This window comes from Anomalospiza imberbis, chromosome 6 (genome assembly GCF_031753505.1).
Source record: "Anomalospiza imberbis isolate Cuckoo-Finch-1a 21T00152 chromosome 6, ASM3175350v1, whole genome shotgun sequence".
Taxonomy (NCBI): Eukaryota; Metazoa; Chordata; class Aves; order Passeriformes; family Viduidae; genus Anomalospiza; species Anomalospiza imberbis.
In genome coordinates, this window is record NC_089686.1 from 21,769,302 (window position 1) to 21,795,924 (window position 26,623).

The 26,623-nt window shown below is 43.4% G+C and overlaps 2 protein-coding genes across 9 annotated transcripts in view; both read right to left on the bottom strand.

Annotated features, from left to right (window-relative positions):
* Positions 1 to 26,623, bottom strand: part of SLIRP (SRA stem-loop interacting RNA binding protein) — a 127,590-nt gene that overhangs the window by 64,382 nt on the left and 36,585 nt on the right. The gene's annotated exons all lie outside the window — the stretch shown is intronic.
* Positions 1 to 26,623, bottom strand: part of ADCK1 (aarF domain containing kinase 1) — an 89,117-nt gene that overhangs the window by 57,051 nt on the left and 5,443 nt on the right. For 7 of the 8 annotated variants that reach the window (XM_068192724.1, XM_068192722.1, XM_068192720.1 and 4 more), the window contains 2 exons: positions 24,636 to 24,719; positions 2,874 to 3,077 (listed from right to left, as the gene is read on the bottom strand). In XM_068192724.1, the coding sequence (XP_068048825.1) occupies positions 2,874 to 3,077; positions 24,636 to 24,719 (288 nt within the window). Of the gene's footprint in view, positions 1 to 2,873; positions 3,078 to 8,760; positions 9,175 to 24,635; positions 24,720 to 26,623 lie in introns of those variants that run through there. The other variant, XM_068192723.1, reaches the window with a different exon arrangement.

Below are 26,623 nucleotides of genomic sequence, written 5' to 3' on the forward strand. Positions count from 1 at the left end.
TTTCTTTGCCCAGCCTCTCCCACTGCTACTACTTGTGTTACCCTGTGAATCTCACCCCACCCACCTCAACTTCTTGCATATAACACTCCAGAGAATTATCACTTCCCACCATCACTCATCCAAACCACTGTGGCTGAGATTAAAAAGCCAGCATTTGCTCACTTCTGATTATTTTTATCCCAATGACCCCAATGTGATAGGTATACAAACTGGCCCTGGACTTAAAATAGGGTTGGACAGGACAACCCACTAGTCAGCATATATGATGCTTCTGCTTCTGTGCCAAAGCAACACATGCCATTTGCCTTTACATCAGAGCTACGTGCTGCAGCTCCCAGTCCTCAGCCATGATGCTGGCCTAAAATGGGAGACCCCCCCATCAGCAGGGTATCAAGTAGGTTTGTGTGAGGACAACAGAGTCATGGTGAACGCCATAAATCCACTTCACAAATGCTCTGTCTTTGCTCAAACATCTGTCCCATTGGTATGATCTCCATTTAAGCCAGTTTTCCCACAAAATATTTTCCCACAAAACATCCAAGCCCGTGGCAAGATTCACAGGAGTAGGTCACATCAGAAGGGAGACTATTTCTAATTGACTGAAAATATAATGCTTCTGTACATGAAATTGGTTTTTTTTGATCTTCCTGCCCTTTTGCAAGCTCTTGCCTAATTTGTTAGCTTGTCACATTCCTCCCTAGGTATGTCTGTATTTCCAGTTGCTCTTTGTCCCATTTGTTCTGCACTGATCCAAGCTGTATGTAATTACTTCTTGCCTACACTTAAGATTCATCTGAAGAGCCCAGCTCTTGGGCCTGACTGGAGAACTGGAAGTCTTACCACTGAATTTGACAGCAGCAGGACTAGGCCCAGGCACTCTGAGCAGGTTCCCTCATTGCCATTTTTTCTTCTATTTGAATTCATCTGCACATTCTCAGGTGTAATGCTGGCCCCAGGAGGGAAAATTTCAGGATACCTCCCTGCACTCTTCTCTGCCCTGATACTCCACCTTGCCGCTCTGCCACCTATATTTCAGGTAAGTATATCATATTTAAAATATACTGAGGATCTAGCTACATTGGAATTAAATTTGTTCCTGAAGCAACCCTATTAAACCCTCTAGGCTCCAGCAATGACAGCTTTGGTGCATTAGGTTCCCAGATCCCTTCTGGTTTTATGCATCTTGATTTGGTACCTTGTAATTATTAATACAGGCATTTACATCAGCTTTTAATACTGCCCAATTTTACAAGGTCCTTTATTTTTATACATGTTATTCTCTTCATTTATCTCTTTTATCATTGCTCTCTTTCTCTTGTTACCATTTCCTCTCCATCACTTTCTTACCATTTCTACCTTTTTTACCCTCCCTCCCCTGGGAGGGTAAAATTAAATATTGCCTAGCACTGCCCATGTAAAAGAAGTGAATGCTATGAGGTAAGGTTGCTGCGGAGACTGTATTTGAGCTGCTTCACTGGGAATCAATGAGGCACGGAGCGTTCCTCTAGCTCCCAAGAAGCACAAAGAAACCAGGGATTATCAGTGGCAGCTGAACACACACTTGAGAGAAAAGGTCCCACCTGCAAGCACCAACTTCAGTCTTTAAGAGACACCACACAAATAGTGCCAGAGGTGGCTACTGTGGTAATTTAATGTGGGTTAATTTTGGGGTGGCTTTCCACAGCTCCTGTGGAAGGGAATTGCCAGCCCGTTCTGCTCCATCTATCCACTGAGCTATGAAACACAGCTGGTACCAGCCTTGCTACAAGGATGGAATGCTGATAGCAGCAGCATGTTGCAGTCTGAGGGCTGACATTAACCCTGCCATTGAACTGTAGGGAAATATTAATGGTCATTCCTGGCTAGACAATATGTAGACCCTTAAACTACACAGACTCACTCCATTCAAATTGGCCCATAATATATCTTCTAGGTGCAAAAGCTTCACTTACCTCATGTTTCCCCCACACCTCCTTACCACACAGTCAGACAGGCCGGAACAACCAAAACAGCCCCAAAAACACCTATATGAGAAACAATAGATGTACACACTGCTTCCCTTCTTCAGTCTTCTGTATTCCTCCCCCTCACACACACTTTCCCTAGCATCACCTCTGGGCACTCTTTCCTCCTGCCTCCGTGTCCTTATGTCCATTGTGATCCTTGAAATGCCTCTCCTCCACCTGGGCTACAGTGTGAGGGGACATCTTGCAAAGAGCAAGATGTAAAGTAGCAGAACACCCTGTGTAATTTACTGTGGTTACTTCCTTTATATCTAATGAACACCATCACTTACCTACTGATCTTGGTGCTGTGGGCTGCTGAGGGTTAATGATGGTACTGACTCGTGAGCTACTGCGTTACCTGACTGCAGCACCAAAAGTGATTTATGCCATTATTTTCTTTGGGGGTTAATTAGGGGCTTGAGAAAGTAAAGGGCTGTCAGTGCTAGCTGGAATTGGTCTAGTGCAGCCAGGGGAGAGCAGTCATCCCTCACAAAGCTCTGCCAATACATCTTTGTCCTGAACATCAATACCTCCAGCTCCCACTCCTCAGTGTGGCAGACAGCCCTCCATCCTGACCTCCAGCAACCCTGTTCATCTTGGCATACAGAGCATACTGCTCTGCTGAGTCCTGCCGTTTCCATCTGGCACCTTTCACAACCTTACTCCTCTGGTATCTTCTCCTCAACAAAGCCTGCCAATAATGCCCATGGATGGACCGGTAAAACTTGTATGGCCTTCACCCAGAAGCAAGGAAGAGGTATCTCCCTTCGGTATCTCTTACAGCTGAGAAACAGCAGTTTTCCTTCCTCTAGCTGTCCAGGGCTTGCTGAGGCCTGAGAAGCTGACACAGGCTATGGCTGCTCCTACCTCTTTGCCCAGATCCTCACGGATAACTTGCTCAATCTCCTGCCTGGTGCTCTGCGGGGCCTGGCTATGCAGCACCTTGAGGGTGCGGGTGTACTCCTCAGGCAGGAGGTAGTCCAGCGCTCCGAGGTGCTGTCCCACCTTGATGAAGGTGCCTCGGTTGGAGCAGCACAACTCCCGGAGGCGCTCAGCAGAGCGCAGGTGCACCTGCAAAGAGACCAGAACATCAGTGAAGCCCTTTTGCTGTCTGTTATGTGCATATGTGCACACACACTTTTTTTTTTTTTGTCCAGTATTTAAGCAGACCAAGGATTTCCTTTCTTGATTCTGGGCATCATCATCTAACATGTCAGTTCATTATTAGGACTCTGGCTGGATTTAAAGGGTCTGAACCAGACCAGAGCAAGATGCTCCAGAATATAAAGGACTTCAACACTTGTTTGTATAGGCACCACGATCAGTAACAGCACATTAGTTTTTGGCCCATCCTTGCACAGAATAAAATGTCTGGCCATAGGACAGCATTAGTTTGTCACTGTGTTTCTGCACTATGGATGCACAGTTTGGAAACTCCTTGTCAAAAGACAAAAATCACAACCACAAACATTATGTTAGACTTTTAGTATGAGTGCAGTGAATTAAAATGAGAAGAAAACCACAGATACCATCCCAGAGACTTCCAGGAACTCAGAAGAAGAGTCTGTTAAAATCAAAATTAAAGATCTCTCCTTGGCAGGGAGGAGGACAGTATATGGGCAGTCCTTCATCTTCCTCACCTCGCTTTTAGACACACAAGGGGAATTACATCCCTCCAGTCCAGTCAGGTCTTAGGTCTTACTGCTTACATTGCCAACAAAGTCTGCAATGACAGTCATTTGAGCAACTAAGTGTTAGAAGACTTGCCGGCTGTGCTCACAGTGGCCAAAATGCAGTACCAAATGACAAAACCCATTGCCAACCACTTGCCTGGTCTGTATCTCAGCTCTTTCAGTTCATTTTGCTCCTCAAAAATATACCAGCCACCACATTCTTCAGTGACAATGATTTATTCTTCCTTTGTTACTGTCACTAGAAAAGCCTCCTGCCAAGGACACAGCTATATTGAATAATATTTAATGAACTTCATATAAGTTTACCCTCATACATTAATAAAACCTATGCTGATCAATAACAAAAAACTGCGCACCCATCTCCTGTTAACGCCTGACACCAATCTGCATGAAGTCTCCTCATTCCTCTGGCTTCTGTGTTAGACATTATTGAAGGTCAAATCCTGTGTCTACAGCCCTCATCTGCACAAGATCCTGTGGTAATGGACTCCAGCAAATGCCTTGAAATACGTGACAAAAAGGAACAATTCCACAAACATTCACGAGCACCAAATACACCCACACCATTCAGTAGCTATCTTTGCTCTCTGTGCAAAGCAGTGTCGTGTCACATCATGGGACAGGCTGAGTGTCTCGCATTTGGAAATGTGTCAGGGACAGACTGAGTGCTGAGCTGCAAGTGCATGAAACACAGGCCTAGGGGAGTGTGAGGAGAAAGCCTAATGTGCAAGTCTTGCCCTCAGTGTGAGACTTGACAGTATGATGCACACGTGCTCACACACACGTACATGCGCATTTTCCTAAGTGGGCACATACGGGCAAGTGTAACTCATGCTAGGTGGGTGAGCTTCCCCAGCATGCTGCCAGCTCAAAAACTCACACATGTATAGGCTGCAAATAACACCCATGAGTGTGCCTCAAGTCTCCCACATCATCCTCCTGCATTTTACACAACAGCTTTGAAGCTCATGCTGTAAAAAGCCTCTACTCTGGCTCTTTCCCTGTTCTCCTTCCCGGTGTGCAGCAAGGACAAAAGCAGGCCAAAAGGGAACAAGGGAAGGAAGCTGTAACAGAAGATGAGAGAGTGAGAAAACCAGGGTGGGAATAATGGGATAAAAGAGAAAGGGAGAGAGGGAGCCAGTGCAGCTGGGTTGTTTGTCCCAGCACCGGGAGTGCAGCCCATCACAGAGAAACAGCTTTTTCGTAGCTCCAATAGTCACCCCCTACCCACTGCTTCCAGTTGTGGAGGAGAACCCCTGCCAGCAGTGAAGTAGAGTGGTGGCCAACCACACACCTCAAGGTGTTGGGCAGCCATAGCCAAAGGCACTGGCAGGAAACAGAGGCAAGGTTCTTTACAGATATCTTCCAAGAAACCCAGCACTTAGCTCCCAGCACTGAGCTCAGGCCAGCACAGGGTCCTGCCATCTCCCACGCACAGCAGGAGCCCATCAAATGACTCCAGGCTGCAGCATGACTCAAGGCAGAGCAGCAGCAACCCGGGCTGTAGTGCATTGCTGGGTGTCAGGACAAGCAGCCCAATTCAGGGTAGCTGAGGTGCTGGCTCCAGTGCATTACCCACACCACATGGATTCCCAAGGGAGATGGAAAAAACAGGCTGGAAAACTCATGTAGCTAAAAATGCAACTGCTTGTAGATACACTTGCATACAGGGTGTCTTCACATCCGGGTCACTGCTGGGAAGGAGGTGGCAATAGCCCCTCTTTACCACAAGGTGAGAGGAAATGTTTGCCCTCATAAATTTATCCACACTATTGAGAAGCTGGTTGGCCTCATGAATGCAGCAGTCCTGGACAAGATAATCCTTACTGAGGGCTCCAGGAACAAAACAGAACAAAATCCCCTGCAAAGCATCCTCCACAATGCTCTCACAACTGCCTTGGCTTAAACTCCTAAGAGATAGATGCCCTGGTTGGCTGGCTGGACCAGGGAATTCCAGCTCCTGCACCTCTAGAGAGAAAAGATGACTAAGCAGTTTGTCTCAGAAGAAGTAAATCTGTATCTCTACATCTTACAAAACTCCAGTCTGCATTAGAGGCAGAAGTACTCTGAGTATGAAGCAGGACTGTGAATGCAGCTTCCAAGGACTCTTTTCTTATCAACCAGATCATGTTTTTTTAGCAGAAAACTTTCTTAATGATTATCTATTATTTTCTTGGATCTCCCCAAGATAGGTCACAATCCAGATGCAGCACTTGCTCCTCTGACAGACTACATTCCCCTAATCACAGACAAAGTAAGACTGTCACATTCCTACTATGGTGTCCAGTAGCAGTGGCCCACATTTCTGTTCCACCTTGAAGAAAATGCAAGGTAAATGGAAATCCCCAGAATGGCTCAGAACTTTATTTCAAGATACTGCTCTTTGTTGCCCAAGAAATACTTCGAAGACTGTTTTTATCAGAGGAAAGAGCTGGAAACAACACATAGTTTTACACAGATGTACTTGTATGCATCGCCCAAGGAGCACACTACAAAGAAAGGAAGCATTTCACATACTGAGGAATATCAAGAATAAGCTTCTGTCAGAAAGCCCTTCAGATCACAAATGTTGTCTGTGTACATGGCTCTTTCCTCAGTCCACATGGGCATCTCTTTCTTTCTTAAATCCCATCTCCAAATTTCAGCAGGATAAATTCTACATTGGCCCACATGGCTATCAGACTCCTCTGCTTTACCTAAACCCTGGTTAGACTAGGATTAACACTGATTATTAAAACTGTGAAAATAACAACTCTTAGGTGTGGAGAAGAGGCATCTCTGGGATGAAGCACATGCTCAGCAAGCAGAGCTGCAAAGGGATATATTTTAATCTATGTTTGATGTACAAGCAGATCTGGCTTCTCAAGTAATGTGGTTGCTTTTGAAGGAGCCTTTACTCACACAGATTACTGGCAAAGAACTGCTCATCAGAACACCAGATGTGCAGATGTCATGAACTGGCAGGTGCTAATCTGGTCTTAAAAACAAAGGAATTCATTTAGAAGAAAATAAATACTCAGACTAAAATCTACCAGTGAGAACTTCAGACCTGGTGGCGAAAGTGCTCAGAAAGGCCACTGAAGACAGTAAAGTAAGTGGTGGAAGCAACTCCTCATATGAAATCCCTCAGAAAAGATATCCCAACTGTGCAGGGCATACTCTTGGCTGGCAAAATGTGAAATAAGGATTAGGAATGCAGAGAGAATAGCCTGCCTATCACTGCTTACAATGTAGATACACTCTCCACAACAGTATTTCAAGAAAGGCGTCTCTAGAAAACACATGGAAAACTTCAATCACATAAAAATTAGAGATTAATTCAAAAAGTAGCTGAGATGCTAATAACCACAATAAAAGGAAATCTCAGATTAAAACTGTTAACTTGCAGAGGACTGAAAGGGAATAAGTGTTGCCCTGTTTTTAAGAAAAATCTAGACTAATATGGGAAACTATAGTCCTGCAAGCTTTAATTCTGTATCAACTAAATTACTTGAGACAATAATTACAGAGAGTACTAAATATCATCTAGCTAAATGTGATATGACTGATAAAAAGCCAACACGGATTTTGAGGGGAAAAAATAATTCTTCACCAGTCCACCAAAATACTGTGAGCTTGTTCATACAATAGCCAATAGAAAAGAGGTATTTACTGGGACTTTCAATAAATATCCTCACAAAGAATGAAAGGAAAACTCAGTAATTATTGGAGATACAAGAACATCACTTGCTCATTTTATCCCATTTCCAGCTCAGAAACCCAGAACTACAGACAGCAACAATGGAAGACGCTCCAATTAGGACAAGGCTGCAACATTTAGTGTGGTCTTCACCATAGCTTCATTTCAACCTGCTCTGAGCATTTTTAAACCAGATGATCCAGCAGAAGCCTTGTCTATCTTACCTGCATTCATTGTTACTTCCTGGGAGGATGAACTAGCACTGGAAACAGAGAAACACAATGAAACGGGGAAGAGGTCCAGGTAGTGCAAAGAAGGCAGAAGGAGCTCCCTGCTGTAAAAGGATTGACCTGCATTACAGTCAAAAGCAAACAGCAAAGGGTCCCATTATTCCTGTTGCTACACCAAAGTTTAATTTTCCTGCCAGTGATGTGGCAAAAAGAGAATAGTGCAGTGACAAAAATTTCATGAGATATAAGAGATATTATTCACCACTATGGAAAAATTAGCCCTGCCAAGTCCTTACCAAAGACAGATGAAAAATTAATGCACCGAGAGATCTCACCCTCAACATGGATGGCTGCAAGGTTACACATATTGGGACTGCAAATTGTGCACTCTGTCCTCTTCACACACACTGCTGGGCTTTCAATTAGCTGCAACCATCCAGCACTTGGATCACATTCTTGCGGATGGCTCAGCCTGCTCAATGCATAGAGCGAGTCAGGAAAATAAAAAAAAACGGTTTGACTGTGATAAAAAAGATTAAAATGTTAAAAATATCAAAACACTATTGTATAAATTGAATGCACAACCCCACCCTGGATTCTAAACATCCTATCACAAAAAAGAGGTAGATAAATAAAAAAGGACAGAGAAAGACAAGGGAAATATGACCACGTCATATAAAAGAGTCTATTAAAAAGAGATCTGAAATGTTAGGAGACTGTTTAGATTACAGAGAGTTGATGCATAAGAGAGAAAAGTTGCATGCAATAATGAAAAAAAAAAAAACTCCCATTCCTATTTTCAACTCTCATAAACACACAAATAGGGCATTCCACAAAGCAACAACCAATTTTAAGTTGGTTTTTTTTTACATCCCATTTTGCACAATACAACATTAACCAGTGGCACTCTCTGTCAGAGGATAGAGAAGCCAAGAGCTTAATGGAATTCAGAAAGGCTTTAGATATTTATGATAAAACAACCATACCTGATTTTATATGGAGCTTTTCATCTCTAAAAGTGCTTTTACAAAGCTCTTTACAGAACTCAGGACCGCTATTCTCCATTTTACAGGCTCATAAGAACATTACAGCTAATAAAATGTCTAAAGAGCTTTAAACACTATTGCTCAAGGCATCAAGACAAAAATTACCCTACTGTCTATCCACAATGAGAGAATGCAAACAGGGTGCATTATTAAAACCTTTAGAGAACCTATTTGGTGTATCCAGCTCCCAGATTCTGGTTAAATCTTCTGCTGAGGACAATCTGTTTCCAAGGGTCTTCCATATTCATTAAATTACCTGCCATTCACAGGACTTGTGACATTGGTGATGAACTCTTGCTTTCCTTCCACAGAACAACAGGACTGCTGCTTATGGTCTTCCATATTAAGCCTTTGGGATGCTGGGAAGAAACTTGTGGAACACAGTGGGTGGAAGCATCCCAAGCATATATGCTATCAGCCATCCTGGACAAGAACACTCTTCCAGAAATGCAGTAGGAGATTGGACTGGAAGAGCCAAGCTGTCCTTTGGACTCCCTACAGAGGGAAAAGAGGATGTCATCACCTCTCCAAAACACAGTTGGGTAGGGGAAAAAAGACATGTCAGAGAATATAGGAATGAAATCTGGTCATAGTCCTTTTCTCTTCCATCCCCGATCATGACAGGGCCATATTCACAGGACTAGTAAAACTGCAGAAACAGCTTTAGATGACCCAGGACAGCACAAACCAGAGAAAAATGTAAAGATGTCCACCTCAATTTAACTCAGTGAGAAACTGAAATCAGTGGCCACGCCAAAAGATCTGTAAAGATGCCTAGGGAGGACACAGCTACTGGTGATGTGAATAGGGTACTTAGGTGCTTTAAAAACAGCAATACAAAACATAGAACCCATTTCAGTGACAGTGTAGTTCTGTCTAAGGGGCTGTTATCTCCTCTTTCAAGTAATCTGAATAAGCATATGGTATATATAAACTACTACAGCCTTCAGTGACACTAGCAGCCTGGTAATCAAACTGACTGGCAGCAAGGATGCTGCAGGAAGACACACAACTCTAGGCGGAGTTGTTATTGCCTGCTTTTGGTATTATCTTTCCTACTTACCTTTTACGAAAGCTCATTCCTAGGCACACTAGATATTTGCCATTCAAATGCTTCCTTATACCAACACTACCTGATCATACTGCCGATGATGGATAGATCCACGCCTTTGGAATTGGAATAAGTCCTGGTGCAATGTACCTCACTACCTAATAATTTGTTATTTGTGTGAGTTGTACGTATGTATAACTTAGTAAGATCCTTCAGAAATTCTGGAACAACCGCTGGTTGCCAGTGGGACAGAAAGGAAGTGAGAAAGAGAGCTTTATAGTTTGGGAAGGATTAAGGATGGAGATGATCCCCCTGAAACAAGGAGTCACACAACTAGCAGGATGGCCAGTAAACTCAGTACTAATGGAATATAGACAGTAGGCCTACAGACAGCTGAAATCTAGTGTTGGTGCTGTGGCATTGTATCAGTAGTGCTACAGGTAGCTGAAATTAAAGCAAACACATTTCATAATTTGTGCAAAACTTTCCTGGAGATCACAACGGACTCTTCCAAACCTAGGCCAACACATTTTACGCTGAACAGATATGCAAGCTCACACCCTCTGAGCCATCAGGAATTTCCACATACAAGTGCACGCAAGTGCTGACATCCCACCTGTGCCACACATACTCCCAAGCCTTCCTGCTAAAACACCTATTCACAACTTCCTTCATATAGTGATTGAAGGCTGGCCTAGCAACAAACATCTAGTATGAGATGCCACTTAGTTCAGAAAACAATTTTACACTAGACTGAGGTCCACCTCTTTGGCCAGTCATTCCCCAAGCTGCTCTGGAGAGTGGGAAGCAGTGTTTCTCAACGGCAGGCCAGAGCACCAGCAGTCACCTTGCTTAACCCTGCCTTTGCTGTCTGGTGCATGCACAACCAGCACCAATCGCCTGCTTGTGTTCCATCTTCATTTTACTCCAAGCTCGGTCATTTGTGCTCTGATTATCTCTCATTACTGACGACCTTGCTGTAATGAGTTTTAATCTGCCTCGTATTAATTAGAAACATTTTCATTAGCCAGCTCAATTTTAGGTAAATAGCTAATAGAAGCAACTGAGCTGCAATTAGTTATCTGTGGGGCAGTTCAGGATAAAAATCTGAAGAGACCAGCTGTTTCCTCTCTAGACACCCCTGTGATATAATCTACTGTTCTGTGTAAGTCTCCTGAGACAGGAAAACAAGGAGCACAGGGAAGGGCTGGTCAGAGACAAAGGGAAAATAACATGCTAAAATAACTGTGCTGTAGAATTTCTGTGCCTGTAGTAGGAAACTGTAGCAGGAAACAAGTTACCTACAACCAGCCACCCCTGCACTTTACCTCCAGTGAACAAGGTTCTGCTTTTGAGGTTGTTTTACCCTGTGACTATTCAAGAGGTCCTTCACACAGGCTCTCTTGTGGGGCACATACATTATCGTGAATGGTTACTTACACATGAGGATAAGATCAGACCAGATGTGCCCAAGAAAGAAGGACCAGACCCATGTATACACAAACATATAGTACTTGCAAAGAAAGCAGGTTCATAGAAGTGCATTCAGTGCCTTATTGTCCTGATAGCTGATATACAAATAGATCTGTCCTGTGCTTCATTGCAGAGGACACAAGGAGGATAGAAAGTAATTCAACAGCATGTCTGCAGAAGGCACGGAGATATTCACAGAAGCCACAATGAAATGAGGCACATGTCTTGATCCATTGATCACAGAGCCTGCAGCTCCATGGAGGCAGGTGAAATGATAATAAATTTGACACAGCACCTCTCAAAATCTGGCTAACAAAATTAATTCACTTCAGCTTGGATCAAACCACGTGGGATGCCAGTGAAAACTGTAAAGACACCATGTTATTTAGCGCTGTGTTTAGCTGTGGGGGGGCTCACACACCTTCCCATCAGTCCTAGGAAGCCGTGTTTCATTTGCTGTTTTCAGTTGCTGTAAGCAACAGTATCAACTAAGATGCGTATTACACTCCGAAGTGTCCCCTAAATAGGAGCTGCTGACACGCCCTGCAGAAACCGCATACTATTGACGGAATAGCAATGGATGATGTGCAGTAAAAATGACCTGAAGGAAGAACACTCCCCACACAGCTATTTCCATGTAAGAAGACTGTGTAAAGGCAGTAGCATAGGAAGTGAGGGCTGGTCTTGGACCATGGGTGGGGGGAAGAGCTCAAGCAAGGCTACAGTAGCAATTAGCTATCACTCAAGCTCATACAGATTTGGCTACACTTTCAAAGCTGAGTGAAGAATCCTAGACGAAGGAGCGAAGATGGAGATCTGATAGCCTCTTCCCCGAGTTCCCACACTCCATCCTGCAATAAAATAGAACTGGAAAAACCATGAACTCCATAGGAAGTCGTAACATGCAGAAGACAGACTGAAAGACACACTGAAAGGTAAGTCTTATGAGGATGGATGGCCCAAGCACCACTGAGAAAGCTCAGCTAAGTCTCATCTAGTTCAGCTGAGAGTCCAGACAGAGAAGCTTCAGAGTCTGCTCTCCTTCTGTGGGTGTGCAGAAAAGTAGGAAGCACAGAGGCAGCTGCTGCAGCTGGAGGGGAGAAATCATCACATCCACTTTGTCAACACTGAAGAATCTGGGCTGGCATTTTTCTCTTCCCAGCAGTCAAATCCCACCCTACCAGCTGCACGTCACAGCTGACCTCCAGTCAGGACCTATCTGAGTCAACATCAGGCAATTAAATCGTGCAACAGCAGCTTCTCCCCCTTGTACATATGTAACTTCTCTCCTGGCAGGTCACTCCAACAGCCAGGGGAGCAGAGCATACCCGCTCCCTCTCTTACAGCCATGCAGACATACACCAGCATTCACCTTGATGACAGACTCCAGAAAGAAAGGGTTTTACTGCAGTGGCTCTAAAGAGAATACAGCCCCTTACCAAAATGACAGAGACAGATTCCTTCCCCCTTCTTTAATCTGAAAAGTTCTGACCTTTAAAGCACAGACCTCTTCCCACAGGAACAGGATGCCTGAAGAGGAAAGAAACAGTAACACATGAAATACCTACAAGTGATTAAATTGGATTGATGAGGAAGTCAGGAAAGATAACAACCATGGGATTACGCTGTCAATTCCAAAAAGCTGCAGTGACTGTCATAGCACCACATCCAACAGAGAAAGTGGCTGCAGTGCCAGTAAGTCATCACCAATAGCAAAGTGCAGTTCTATGTTCAAGAAAGAAAAAAAACCACAAGGAATGTCCCTTCGTTACTCAGCAGGTCTGTTCCTTTCTGAGTATCCATCAGTTGCTGAATTCAGTGAAAAAAACATACATAAATAACTCCAGCTTTTTCATCTAGTTGACCCCACACAGCTCTGCACCAAGAAAGGCAGCTGGTGTCTATTAGCATCCCATCAATGTCACCAGTATGGGAGACTGATCTGGTATCTCTCCTGATTCATACGCAATAGACTTGTTGAACTACATTTAGAAGGTCCAATCCTTTCTTGCAGCCAGTCTTGTGCTTTTTAACTGAAAACAATAGGTTTCTGCAGGTGTCAGTGGAAGCAGAATTTGGGTAAAACTGGTTTAGATGGGTGCTAGTAAAGGTAGCATTTGATCTACTGAATCCTTTTGGCTGCTAGGAACACAAGGAAGAGAGAGCACCTATATTGACTATGAGAGTGCCACTTTAATATAGCATGAGATAGCAATTTAATGAAGTAAAACACTAATATCTGACATGGCACCAAACTGAGATGAACAAAAGGAGAGCCCAGGTGAGGCCACATGTTACCCAGAATAGATTACTTTTGCTCCCACAAAAAGCAGAAGGAATTACTTCCAGCAGTACCAGAGGCAACTGCCTTTACTACAGCTGGTGTCACAATGAACAATATTGTCCATGCCTCCCCTGCACTTGGCTGTGGCTCATCTAAGTTGTGAAGGGAATAAAACTGAGATCATCTTTATATAAAACTACATATTCAACATTTCTCCCTCAACAGGCTAATCAAAGATAGCCCACGTCTAACCTTGGCTAGAAGGCAAATAGTAAACTCAAGAGAAAAGATTAGTGCAAAACCTGACAGAATGATAATACTGACAAAGATCCTCCAAAGAATCAGATCTTGCTGGCCAAGTACAATCTCTGTGTATGTTCCCAAAGACAACATTTGCATGGCAAAAAAGGATATTAAAGAATTTGCACAACACAAGATGGACATGAAGCAAAGAAATTAAAGCATTTGCTAATAATCCAAAACTAATACTATCTATGACTTCTAGCCTCAAATATTTAATATTAAAGCATTTACATACTCCACGCAGAGATTCCATGAAGAACGAAGTTACAGTGAAACTGGGAGTTGATGTCAGCAGGCAGGAGAAGATAGAAAATGACATAAACATGGTCTTGATTCAGTCTCTGGAAAAGAATGGAGCTTCACTGTTCTCTCATTAAGGAGATCATGGCATGAATGGGTGCTGTGCACTGATCACCTCTGAAGATTTGCTCCTTTTCTGGACAGAGTACTGCAAGGACAAACACTTAGCTGGAGATGGTTAAGAGGGGACTCAGTGCCAACTACAGAGATCCTTTGATCTGTAACTACATGACAACTTGAGGGAGACATCAAGGCAAAGCTGAGAACATGAACAGACCTCATCCAGGAGCTTCTTTAAATCTACGTGATTTCTATTTTGAAGTCTATAATTGGCTCCCTCTTAATGGTTTGCTCATCAGCACCTGGCATCCACTAGCACCCCATAGTAGCCAGTCAGCCATGAGACTGCCTAACTGCCTCTTTGAAAGCACAATTACCAAGTCTACATGGATTGCTGTCCAAACAATTCCTACACTGCGTGAGCTTTTAAACACAGCACTGAGAAATACAGGTATTCCAAAATCCTCCTCCTCTGAGCATTGACAGAATGGTTCGGTCACAGGGAGGCAAGGTTCCTCAGTCCCCTCTACTACAGGAAAGCAGACATGTTTGGGCCACATCACAACAGCTCACAGAGAACATACTATAAAAATAATTTGGAGCAGATAGTCTGGAACTTCCAGAGGGACAAAAGCATACTGGCCACTTAAAATTCAACCAGCACATCAGTTTGGCCTCCCTTACACAGAAAACCCTTAGTGGCAATAAAGCAGTCCAAATAATGACTTTGTGTCTTATTCTAAAATCCATAAAATTCACAAGTCCAGCATTCTTCACTTCAAGCCTTCATGATGCTGCTCAACCATGACCCAGACAGAAGATGTTGGTCCAATACCAACCCTGAAGACCTCCCTGCCATATGGCAATGCCCCCACCCTAGATCATTTTGGCACATAATGTTGGGAAACCAAAAGCTCAATAAAAGCAAGCTTGGAAACCCATTCTATACTCTAGTCCTAGTATTTCAAATCTCCCATCTCTAAGAAAAAATCTGTTGGCTTACAGGGAAGCATGTGTTTCTAGCAGTTATATGGGAGCTGTTAGATTTTACTACTCAGTTGCCTGAAAGAAAAAAAAAAGAAATCCCCTCTGTTGGCCTATTAATCTGTCATAACAAGATTCTTCATAATTAGTTTGTCCCTAACAGTTGCTTTGTAATGGTAGCAAGAGAATATTTCAGGAATGGCAATTACCTCTGGTGTCAAAATGATGAGGAAAACAAATGTTCAACCATCAACAAAATGCAGTCCCTTTTCCACTCCCACCTAATGGTGGGTGACAGCACTGCACATCAGAATTACAGTGAGGGTAATTACTAGGCATGTTGCTATTGAGAATTCACTTCCCCTCTTGAGAAGAAATTTGTTAAGCAATGCAGGTGGAAGGAGAGGAATCTGTCACTGGGATGGGGGTCCTGTAGGTAAATGGTCTTACCAATACATTGCTTCTTTAATTTACTACACATATGCCCAACAATTATAAGCAGTGAACACTATTTAAAGGAACTTTCCTTTATTAGTTACATATACATCTCACCATTTCAAAGATTTTGCAAAAGGACAGAGCTTGACCTCTTTATTGTTACTTTATTTAAATTTAGTATCCTTCAAATAAAATTCACATGTCTGCATTAGTCGCTTCACTCCATCCATGCTAATAGGAAAACAGTGGGGTTTTAGGCTATTTGTAAATGGAAGAGTTCCTTGGGCCGTGAGCTCATTGGATTTCAGCATATTGTGAAACCTGACATCCTACTGTCTCTGGAGTAAGATTTACAAGAATGAAACTAAAGGCACACACACTGTGGAGCTCATCTTCTTAGATGAGGACCAAGTTGTGCCAAAGCCAGGAATCCTCCTCCAGAGAGGGACTGGGAAGGGGAAACCTGCTGGTTTGGCTGCCATTGACACAAGTGTGCAAAGACACAGACTGGGAGATCTGTCCTCCCTTGCTTCGGAAATGTATCCTCCCAGCACTTAGGTCTCAGTTCTCAGAAAATTAGGATTGTGTCAAATCTTTCCCACATGAGTTACCAAGGAATGCAAGGCCAGGTGGGGTAAGCCTGTATCCAATCTGCCACCAGGGCAGAGGCAAGGGAGGTGGCAGCCAGGGCTGAGGCATAACTGGGCAGAGGTAAGGGCAGAGCTGGAGCAGGCAAGAAGCTGATTCAGGCCTGGTACAGGATGGCAGTAGAAGTGAACAGAGAGCTCAGCTGTGTCGGGCCAGTGTGGGAAGCTGCATGCATTCAGATGGGGATACAACAGGAGACATACATGCATGAAGCTGCTTCTGTGTGCGTTTTGCTCAGTACTTACCCACATTACCAAACACTTGTTACCCTAAAATCAAAACATAGGTTTAAAAGAATCGAACATCACCTTTAGTTCTGGTACAGACTCAGTCCACTTTGGGAAGATTGGAAGTTAAGGAAGTTGCAGAGGATACAACTCTGCCAGTCAGGGCAGCAGGAGCTGGTATTGCTCTTGGGAGCCCATCACCTGCATCAGATTACAATCACCTCTTGTCTTCAAGCACACAGTCCTGAACTAGCAACAGCTCAAAGTGAAGAAAGTGCAGTTCCAGCTAACAGCCTTGCTGTTTTCTCAATCCCCATCACTCATGATTTCAATTTAACATTCCCCAGGCAAGGATCACCATTCTGTATATTGGCATGGAATAACTCCCAATTCAGATTGACACAGCAAAACCTCAGCTTACTACAAGAAATAGAAGCAGGGATGTCATCCTGGAGAGAAAGAAGAGACACAGAACAGGTGATACCAGGACACTGCAGAGATGAAAAAGCTCCTGCTGAGCTCTGGAAATGCCTGGCTGTACTGCCTGACTGTGAATGCAAAGGAAAGGGCCCAAGGGAGAAAAGCTTATCTTCCCTACTTCTCTTCACACAACAGTCCTAAGATAAACAAAGCCTGCTGCCCTTCAGTGGTTCTGTAAAAAACAACTTGTGTTCAGAAAAGCCCTACAATAACAAACAGGCTGCACAGTTACAGAGTTCACAGGCAACTCAAAATGAGTACATTTTCAAGCAAAGACTGCACAGGCAGTAAAGACATTTTAAGAGATGGGGTTTTTTTTGAAAAGTAATTCTGCTAGTGACCTTTTCAGTGAATTTACCTCTAAATTCAGCAAAACTAGCAACATAGTAAATGGATTTAGGCTTGGCAGAAGGCATTTCATAAAATACTGGGCAGTTTCATATATGTGCAAGCTCACATGCAAATTCCTTGTTAAAGTAGAGCTCAGAACAGAGTAGAGATTTTATAAAGACAACCCTTGTTTATCTGCTGGCTGTGGCCCTCTTCCATGTCACATCGACTCAGTACACTGACAAAAACAAGTTGTTACTGGTGTCAGACCTGCCAAAATGATGCCACTGCAGAGGAAGGAGCAGCAAGCTGCTCTGAATGGTGCACCATCAGCAGAACTTGCAGCCACTGAAACAGAATTCTCAGCCAAAAAGATACAAAGTAAACAAAAAAAACCAACAAAAATAAAGACACCCCAAGCCAGTTCTACAAGACCAAAAGTAGGCTTAACTAGTGTAGCAGTGAATATGATTACCATCTTGGGCTAACTCTTCCACAGCCGTCTTTGAACCTTTGACTCGGTTTAAAAAATGGCTACTTTAGTATAAGGACTCCCACCTGAACAAACTGGCTCATGTCTACAGGCAAGCAGATGAGCCTGTCCAGATGTACAAAAATGCACATTTCTAGGCAGGGCACCTGAACACTAGTAAATAAAGCAAGGGGTAGCTTTAAAACCTGACATTGAACAATACTTTTTGGTTTATTCCTAGAACTAAATCATCACCTACCCTAGTTCAAGAAAACAAAGCTCCCTCTTTCCTAGTCCACAGGCCTTCCTCAGGCCTGACAGAGTCCTGCCTGGCCCTGGGACACCAGATGGAAGAATATAGCAGTTCCTTTCAGAGACACCTTTCCCTCAAGTATGCAAGCAGTGCAGCCCCCACATATGTTAAAAGGATTTGCCTGGAACCTACTAAGATGCCTCCCACATTACAAACAAGTCCAGAGGAGTGTTTGCAAGACACCACCCACAACAGCAATTCCCTCACCACTGACTTAACTAGCTAAATGAAGACACTGGCTTGACAGGTAAGGTAATTGTGAGCTGCCCTCTAGCACATTCTTTTATCAGATCCACTTTGGGGAGAATGTGATAAGGTCACTGCTTTAGCAGAGCAAGTCTACAATATTTAGTCCTGCTCTGAAATTCCAACCTGGACTGATACATGAAATATCCTCTGCATGCCACCTATTCTCTTCACCCCTGATTTTACATCTAATTTTTCCTCCTAATTTGGAGTCTTTCAAGGTAGTGTTTCACTACAAGCTAACTATAACTACCTCAGAAAAGGGAAGAGAATCCACAATATCGGTCTTGCTAAGGACTCAAAGGGCAAACAAAACAACACTTCAGAAGTTCACTTTGACATTGCAAGTACATGTCTCTATCCCCAGTGAAACTTTTAGGTATCTATTTTTCCTAGCCTCAAATAAGATTATTTTTACTCTCAAGCCAGCTGTCTTCCTGTTCTTAGAATAGATTAAGTACTGGCTACCTGTCAGCTCTACTGATTTTACAGGTGTCCTCCAACAACCATATGGGCCATTCCCTTTAAAGTTGGACTCAATGATTCTTGTGGGTCCCTTCCAACTCAGAATACTCTGTTTCTGTGTTCTGTGAACCATATAAACTGGTCAGTAGTTCAAGGCCACACAGTCCTTCATTTAGAAAACATCCCTAATCAGAGCCTGATCCAATGTAAATGGGATCAGCGTTAAGTGACTTACAGTGGAGCCCTAAGTGATTTCTGCTTTTTGTCTCCTTCCCTCTTTACACAGACCTTCCACCACTGAGAAATCCCACGTTTGCATTTATTTGCACCACTCGCATCTAGGGTGAAAATCTAGGCAAATCAACCATGACCGTGAGCTCTTCTGTGGCAATACCATCTCTTGCCATACCTCTTGACTTTGCACTGCTGAGTGTTCATTTCACACTGGGACCAAAGGCATAGTTAAACACTAAATAAAACCTGATTATTTATTCACTTGTCATTTTTTCCTTTTATAATGTTTCTTATGATGCAAGCTCCTTGCAGCCTGCATCCTCCCAGGGCTTTTTAATGGTTTCCCCATTGTACCAGATGAGATGTTCTTCAGATACTACTCTGGCTATTATGTACCTCTCCAGCAGCTCTAAAGAAGCAATGTCATGACGTCGTCAGGGATTCAACTGAAAAGGGATAGCCCCACCTGGAGGAGAGAGAACTAAATGCTCCCCAGGCATATTGTGTCACTCCTGGAAAGCTGAGAGAAGACGGCTCAGTCAAGCCGAGCACATGACAATTCACACTTAAGCTCCTGGAGCAAAGCACTTCAGGGACAAGTGTGCACAGCCAGGAAAAAAACATAAAATACATGAGGCACTGCCTCCTTACCCTCACTTCTCTCCTTCCTCCTCCTTCAAAAGTGTCACAGTAGATGGGCCATTTCTCTGAATAAATCACTGCAGATGACTGAAGAACATCTACTTTCATAGGCACAGATCCCACAAAAAATGGACCTTTTCAATGCTACAAAATTAAAACCTAAAGATACTATGGCCAGAGCATTCAGCTGACACCACTCCAGAAAGCACAAGGAGGAAAAGGAAGTGTGTTATAATTATAAGATTTATTTTACAGCTTGTTATGTTTTCAGTGCAAAGCTTTCACGCTTTGTGTTGGCAGGAAGTTTGCTAGACAGCAGTGCTCAAATGCAGAGTCATCAAGCCACCAGCTGGACCTGTTAGTAGCTTTTTTTAGACTGCATTAGTGTTGACCATGCCTTTTAGATGAAGAGATATCCTAGGGAGCACATAATAGGGCAACCAAACATGATCAACTCAGGGATTGTGGATCGACTCTGAACCTCTTCACCTCTCTATTACTTGCTCCCATTTAGTTTGGTGACATAAAGTCACTGCCACTTAATGGCTATTTTGTGTCCCATAAGAAAGTTCATTTGTTTCTCACCTCAGTTCACCAGAAGCTGAAGCACAAGTAGACACACCACTGCACACACTGGCTGTAGTGGAGAACAGCCCATAGAGACCCCATTCACAGTTGCCTTTTTGAAGGAATGCCATGGAGGGTTCCTGAGGACTTCCCTCTGCAGATGCAGTCCACTTCCATCAGAAAGAAACTATTTTAGGACATCACTTAATATTTAAGGCACATAGTGTTACTGAATCACAACGAAAGTCCAAAGACACAGGCTGTTTCATTGGTCTGAACTATCCAGAAATTGTAGATTATTTTTAAAAACACACACACATATACATTCATTCCTCTTCTTCTCAAGATCCTTCCACTGTGCAACTTCACAGCAAGACAAAACTCATTTTGAAAATACCCACTCCACTGTGAGAAGTAAACATAGCAAAGCCAGGAAGAGCGTCCAAGGAGCAAGAAATTGTATTCTGTATAATGATGGCACAAGGTTATGCTTTCCAAATATTTGCCCAGGTACTGACAGCCCAATAACCATAAGTTTGAATGACAAGAACATCCTCATTCTGCTCTCAAAAGGAGGACATTTAATTAACCTCCCCAAATGGCTTGTCCGTGATAAAGCAATCTTTTAGCCAACAAAGTTAATTCAAGAATGGATTCCCATTCTGAGATACCTCAACCACAGGTCCTATTTCTCTTTGCTGTCTTCTCTTCATTACAAAAAAAAAAAAAAAAAACCAAAACTCACAGCAGCCTTTTGTCTTACAGAGGAAAACAACAAAAAGATGTCCTGCTCAAGATTTTCAACTGTGGCCACTTGTGCCAAAATCTGGAAGACAACTGACCCATTGCAACCCTCTTACTACACTGACAATTCAGAATTCCACTGATACCAGCTCTTGAACAAACTGCATATTGTGACACACCTCCTGACTGACAGCAAGATCAACAGAAATTGATGCCAGCAATGAAGAAATGTCAGCCAAGACATCCAGATGCTACACTGAGAGAAACTGGAAATGTCACATGGTAGGCTGACTTGGTACTGAGGAGAGAAACACTGTGAAGGGCCAACATTCATTGAGGCAGAAGAATGTCAGAGAAATGTAGCCTTCTATAGAATAAAACCTTTTGTTAAGAAAACAATAGGTAAGGGAATGGCATTGAGCAGGCTGCCCTCCTTCTTCCTCTGGCCCAGTGCAAGCAGGAGTAGAAATGAAAAGAAATGCCCAAGCTTACATATGCAAAGATGTCCAGAATCATTTAATGAAACAAGCATGAAATGAAGAGAGATCATACCTCCCTTAATACTCCTGACACTAGACCTACAGACATACAATGTCTTGGAGCCAACCACTAACAACTGCCCTTGACATCAGTACACTGGCAGTACCATCATATGCAGGAAAAGGGCCCATACACCAGGAAAGGACCCCTAACTTAGGAGAAAGGTTGAATTTCCCATGTGGTTGAGCCATCAGTGGTGAAATGAAGCAACCATTGGGAAGGACATAAAACCCAAGCACATAAGGATGTTGATCTCTGCCTCAGGCAGGGACAGGAATGAGAAATGGCTGTTGCTGAGGGACAGCTATGTATGACATCTGGCAAGTGGGTTCTCATATCTCCTAGTTGACAGAAGATCCAGGGAGAGACAAATTAACCTCAGGACACACAGTGAATTCCCATCGACTGCTTGCCACCTCATGGAAAGTAGTAAAACTTTGGCCATAGTATGACCCATCTGCTAGCCATAAAAAAATGCAGGGAACTGAGAGGCTTAGAGTATTAGCATCAAAACTGGTCCACAAGGGACTGAAATATATAGCAAAAGTGAAGATAATTCCTTGGAGCTAAGCAGGAACCTGGCTAAAAGTCCCTGGGGAACCCATTTCCTTCTTAATCTGCTTTACATTTAATTGTTTCCTAAGGACTATGTTCCTGTTTGGCCCTAGTAGGCTCAGGCACTCGTGCTGCCACTGAACCTTCCCATCTCTCATGCAAGGCCATGGGTAATTTAGAGACCCCAGTTTAATGTCTCACTGGGAATCCATGGAGAACAAGGTAAGCATTATTTGCACTGGAGTAGCATCACCAGTATGCTGAGTACCAGGAGGAGATCCACAGAAAAAAAGTGGTTTTCCACTTTTAGCTGCAAGCACATGACAGACGTATATGCACTTGCACCCCAGCACTGGAGACAGAGGCACAAAAACCAGATTCAGACCTCTTGGCACTATTAGCAGTCCCACGGTCACCAAATTTCATACACACACACAAAGAACACCCTGCCTTACAGAGTCTCTCTTCTAGGCACAGCACCAAAACTGCATTTGGAAATCAGCAGCTAATTCATACACATACTGACAAGAAAATTACAAATTCTTGGTATGTGAAAAGCAGGTTAAGCTGGTCTCACTAGAAGGACAGAAACAAAGAGAGTACAATGAAGGGCTGAGAGTACTAGAGATCTGTCCAGTACAGAAGCTAGCAGGAGCAACATCTTGATAAGTATTGTTAAAACACAAGACTTATTTGGGGAGGGCATTCACATCCTCTAGGCCCTATCCAGTGACTAATCTTAAGCACCAACTCCAACGGGGTAACTTCTTACAAGTCATTCTGAGCTAGTACAAGACCAAAAAAATCAGCTGCCACAAAGAGTTAAAAGAGCTGCAAGGTGGTAAAGACTTGGTTGCCATCCACTTAAAACTGCACCGAGATAAATTATGGTGTGCAATTGCCCAGGTCCAAAGTATCTCCCATGCCAAACTAGCACAAGCTCTACAGGGATGTTGCTGAAGAACCCACAAGTGTTGCTCCTGCCTCAGTGGTGGCACTCCATAACACCTCTCAATAGCAGGACCGGACTCCACTGGTCAACGAGTTTCACCAACTCATGCTATGCCTGTGCTAACTTCCTCCTATTTCCCAGCTCATGCCCCTTTATGCAGCTGAAGGCTATTGCTGGCCATGCTGGCATGCTGTGCTTGCCACTGGCTCTGCCACATGCAGGGGCTGACTAAGTCCTGGCAGCTAGTCCTGGCTGCCAAGCAGGGAGGCCACAGCTCTGTGCAATGCTAGCAAACAGGGCCCTTTCTGGCTGTTTGGGGCATGGATTGACAAATCATCAAAACCCACATAATGAAAGGTTAATGGAAAGGTTCAGAGGTTAATGAAACCATGGAGATGCACGGCAAAAGGTGAGGAATTTGCAACAGCTGCTGTAAATTCTGCTAATTGATAAGCTGTCCACAGTACTGGTAACTCCACAACTTGGGTGTCACTCAAAGAAGCTACATGCAGCCCTTCTGCAAACCAGGTTTCAAAGGTTCAGGGCAGAGACATGGGCAGATGGACAGTGAAGCTCCAGATTCCAACAAACCCATCTCCATTTTATACCAGGGCATCAGTGCCACTTACTTGGGATGGGGAGCAAGATTAGAACAGCTTTGCGAATTTAGACAGCAGAGGATGAGAACAAGCCCAAGGAAGCCATTCTGCAAACCATTCCAGGTACACTAAGACCATACTGATGATGTGGTTTTTCTGCCAGAGGAATACTAAAGCATGCTGGAGTCCAATGTCACTGATTTCTACCTTAGTCAAGGCTGAGAATCCCTGGAGAGCACCACTCCGTGCATTATAACCAACCACATCAGTGGCCTAAATCCTACATGCACCAAGAAGAAAAATGAGGCTAAAGACCTTTCTTCAAACACACTATGCAGACTGGCCTGATTTGGCACAAGCACTACTTCCCACTCCAAAGAGGCCTTGAACTCAAATAGCAGAGAAACCCTGGCTAACCTACATCACAAGCACTCAAATAAAACTGAGTGTCATTCACAGCTCAATGAACTATAGGGCTATAGGCTGGAATGAAAGATGCAGCATAGGACTTGAGAGGAGCAGTGGGGGTGCTTGTCTTCCTTCTCACTAGAAATGCTTTTGCTATTATTGTTAATTACTGATATCAAAACACAACAGTGTGTTTTACAATGAGATGTACACTACTTTGCACAATTTTCATTTCCTCAGAGATCTGCAAGTTTGATGTATCTCTATTATTTCCTTTTCAACACACTCCTTTTACTTAAATCAGTCAGCCTTCATGTTATGGCCATTATCAAACAACATGCAGAATAAGAAAGCACTGCCAGGCCACTCTCAGCAGCTGACAACCACACAATCAGTCTGGGCAGCAGAGATCTGGAAGCAGAGCCCAAATGCATACACCAAGGACTTGAGTCTCTACTGGACTTAAGTGAGCAATGAATGCATACGGCTACCTTTGACAAAGGACCTTCCCCAATGGGCAATGCAAGTCCTGATATGGAGTTGTTATCTAATATTGCTGTTAACAATCTGGTAGAAACATATTGAATTATTAAGATTGACAGCATGACAGCAGCACATCCAAGCCTTGCAGTTGCCAAGGAATGCAGTTCAGTGCTATTACCTACCTGTGATTTGAGGAATTCATACTCCTCTGATCCGTACGGAACACTCCGAAGAGAGGTGAGGTAGTCATAGGTGATAACTGCCGTCTGCAAATGAAACCAGAAATGCTGAGCAAGCTCTATGGTTACTAAAACAATAAGACTTCTGTTAAAGAGAATGCATGTACCTTAGGCTTCAAAGTTCAAGCACCACAGTGAAGCCTATGGCAACAGACTCATTAATAAATTAAATGAAAATAATTTAACTTCAATGAACACTTATAAAAAGAAGTGCAGGGGCCTCATTGATATGTAGCTATGTGTAAGCAACATTTGACACTCCTATACTGTCTTGTATTTGAAATGCTCAAAGCATTTTCCTAATGTCTGTACAGCACCTTGCACAGCAGACTCCCATGTTTAGTCAGCCATGTGGGGCTTCCACAGTAAGGTTTGCTGCTAGTAACAGAGGTCATCCAGACTCTGTTTGTGCCCCATCAGTTATCCCACACTTCATAGCTCCAAACTGCCTAACCAGCTTGCTCTGGGTAGAGGCTCAGCAGGGAACAGAGTGACTGAAGACAAACTCAGATTAGCATAAGCAGCAGCACTTTTGGGGATATTCAACTGCACAAAGGACTGTGGGGCCAAAGGGTTGAATACCCAATTACAAAACCAGGATCCAGCTCAATGGGATCCACCTCAAGCCTGTTAGTTAAACATTGCCACGGACAATGGAATTATATTCTTAAGTGACTTCATTATTTCTGAAAATAGATCTTGGGTATTTCACAATTCCTATCAGTGGAAAGTTCCTCTCTTTCCACAGTCAGAACATCAGTGAATGGGAGAGAAACATACAGGTCGTGTTTGGAGGGAGAGAAGGGAATGTACACCTAGAGGAGCATGTCCACTAATGTGCCATTTGAACTTCAAGATCCTTGCCATGAAGAATCATTTGTGTAACTCCCACTGAAAGGCACTTTTCCTCAAATCTTCCTACTGAAGGTGTAACATTCCATTCTGGCACAGGATACTAGCCCCACCTTTCACCATAAACATGTCCAGGAAGAGCACAAAGTACAGTCAATGTATCATGAAAGTCAGGCAGGCAAGGGAAGCAAACCTGGTCTGAGACAAAGCCAGTGGAACTGACAATAGGGAAAAAAGTCAAAAGCTCAGAAATGCATCCAAGAATGGACCAAGCCAGGAATCAGTAACAAACAGACATACTCCCTCCTTGCAGAGGTTAAGTTTCTCATGTTTCCTGATTTCCAAATTGTAAACTGAACACAACACTTTTTTTTCTGGCTTTTCAGGCTCTCTTGCCCCTGGTGAAGTGAGGAGCTGCACAGCTACAGAGACCATACAGAAGAAAAAATTTTCAAAGCATCTTCACAACCTCAAAGAATAACTTTGAAGTGGAGGGAGGTTTGAATCAGTCTTGCATCAAGGCGTGAGTTGGTTCTTATTTTATCTCTGGTCCACAAGGGTAATTATCACCTCCAACTCAAAAAGAAGCAGCTAACAGATTGGCCTGTATTACAGAGGAAGAGGGAATTAATTAAGCAGTTGCTAATTACACTGTAATCTTAAACACTAAATTAATATTATGATGATCCTGATAGGCAACTCTGACATTGCCAAATCCCTCCCAGTGTCTAGCTGCTGCACAGAATGTTCCTTCCACATAACCAAAACAACTGGTATACTCTCAAAAGAATACAGCAAATGCACAACGGCTCTGCCAGTTTCTAATTTTACCAGAATACAGAAACGCTCTGCAGCGTGATGCTGCCCACGCCACTGACTTTGTTTTCATCCAAGACTAGTGCTGTCATTCATGTTACAGTGTGAGACTGAAGCTCAGAGTTATAAAAATATATACAAAAACAACCAATCCCTCCCTTTACAAATGCCCAATTACTTTCACGGAGCTTGCATCTGGCCCAGTGTTAAACGTCCCATTTGGTATCAATGAATTCTCAACACTGTACACTCTTCCACTGCTC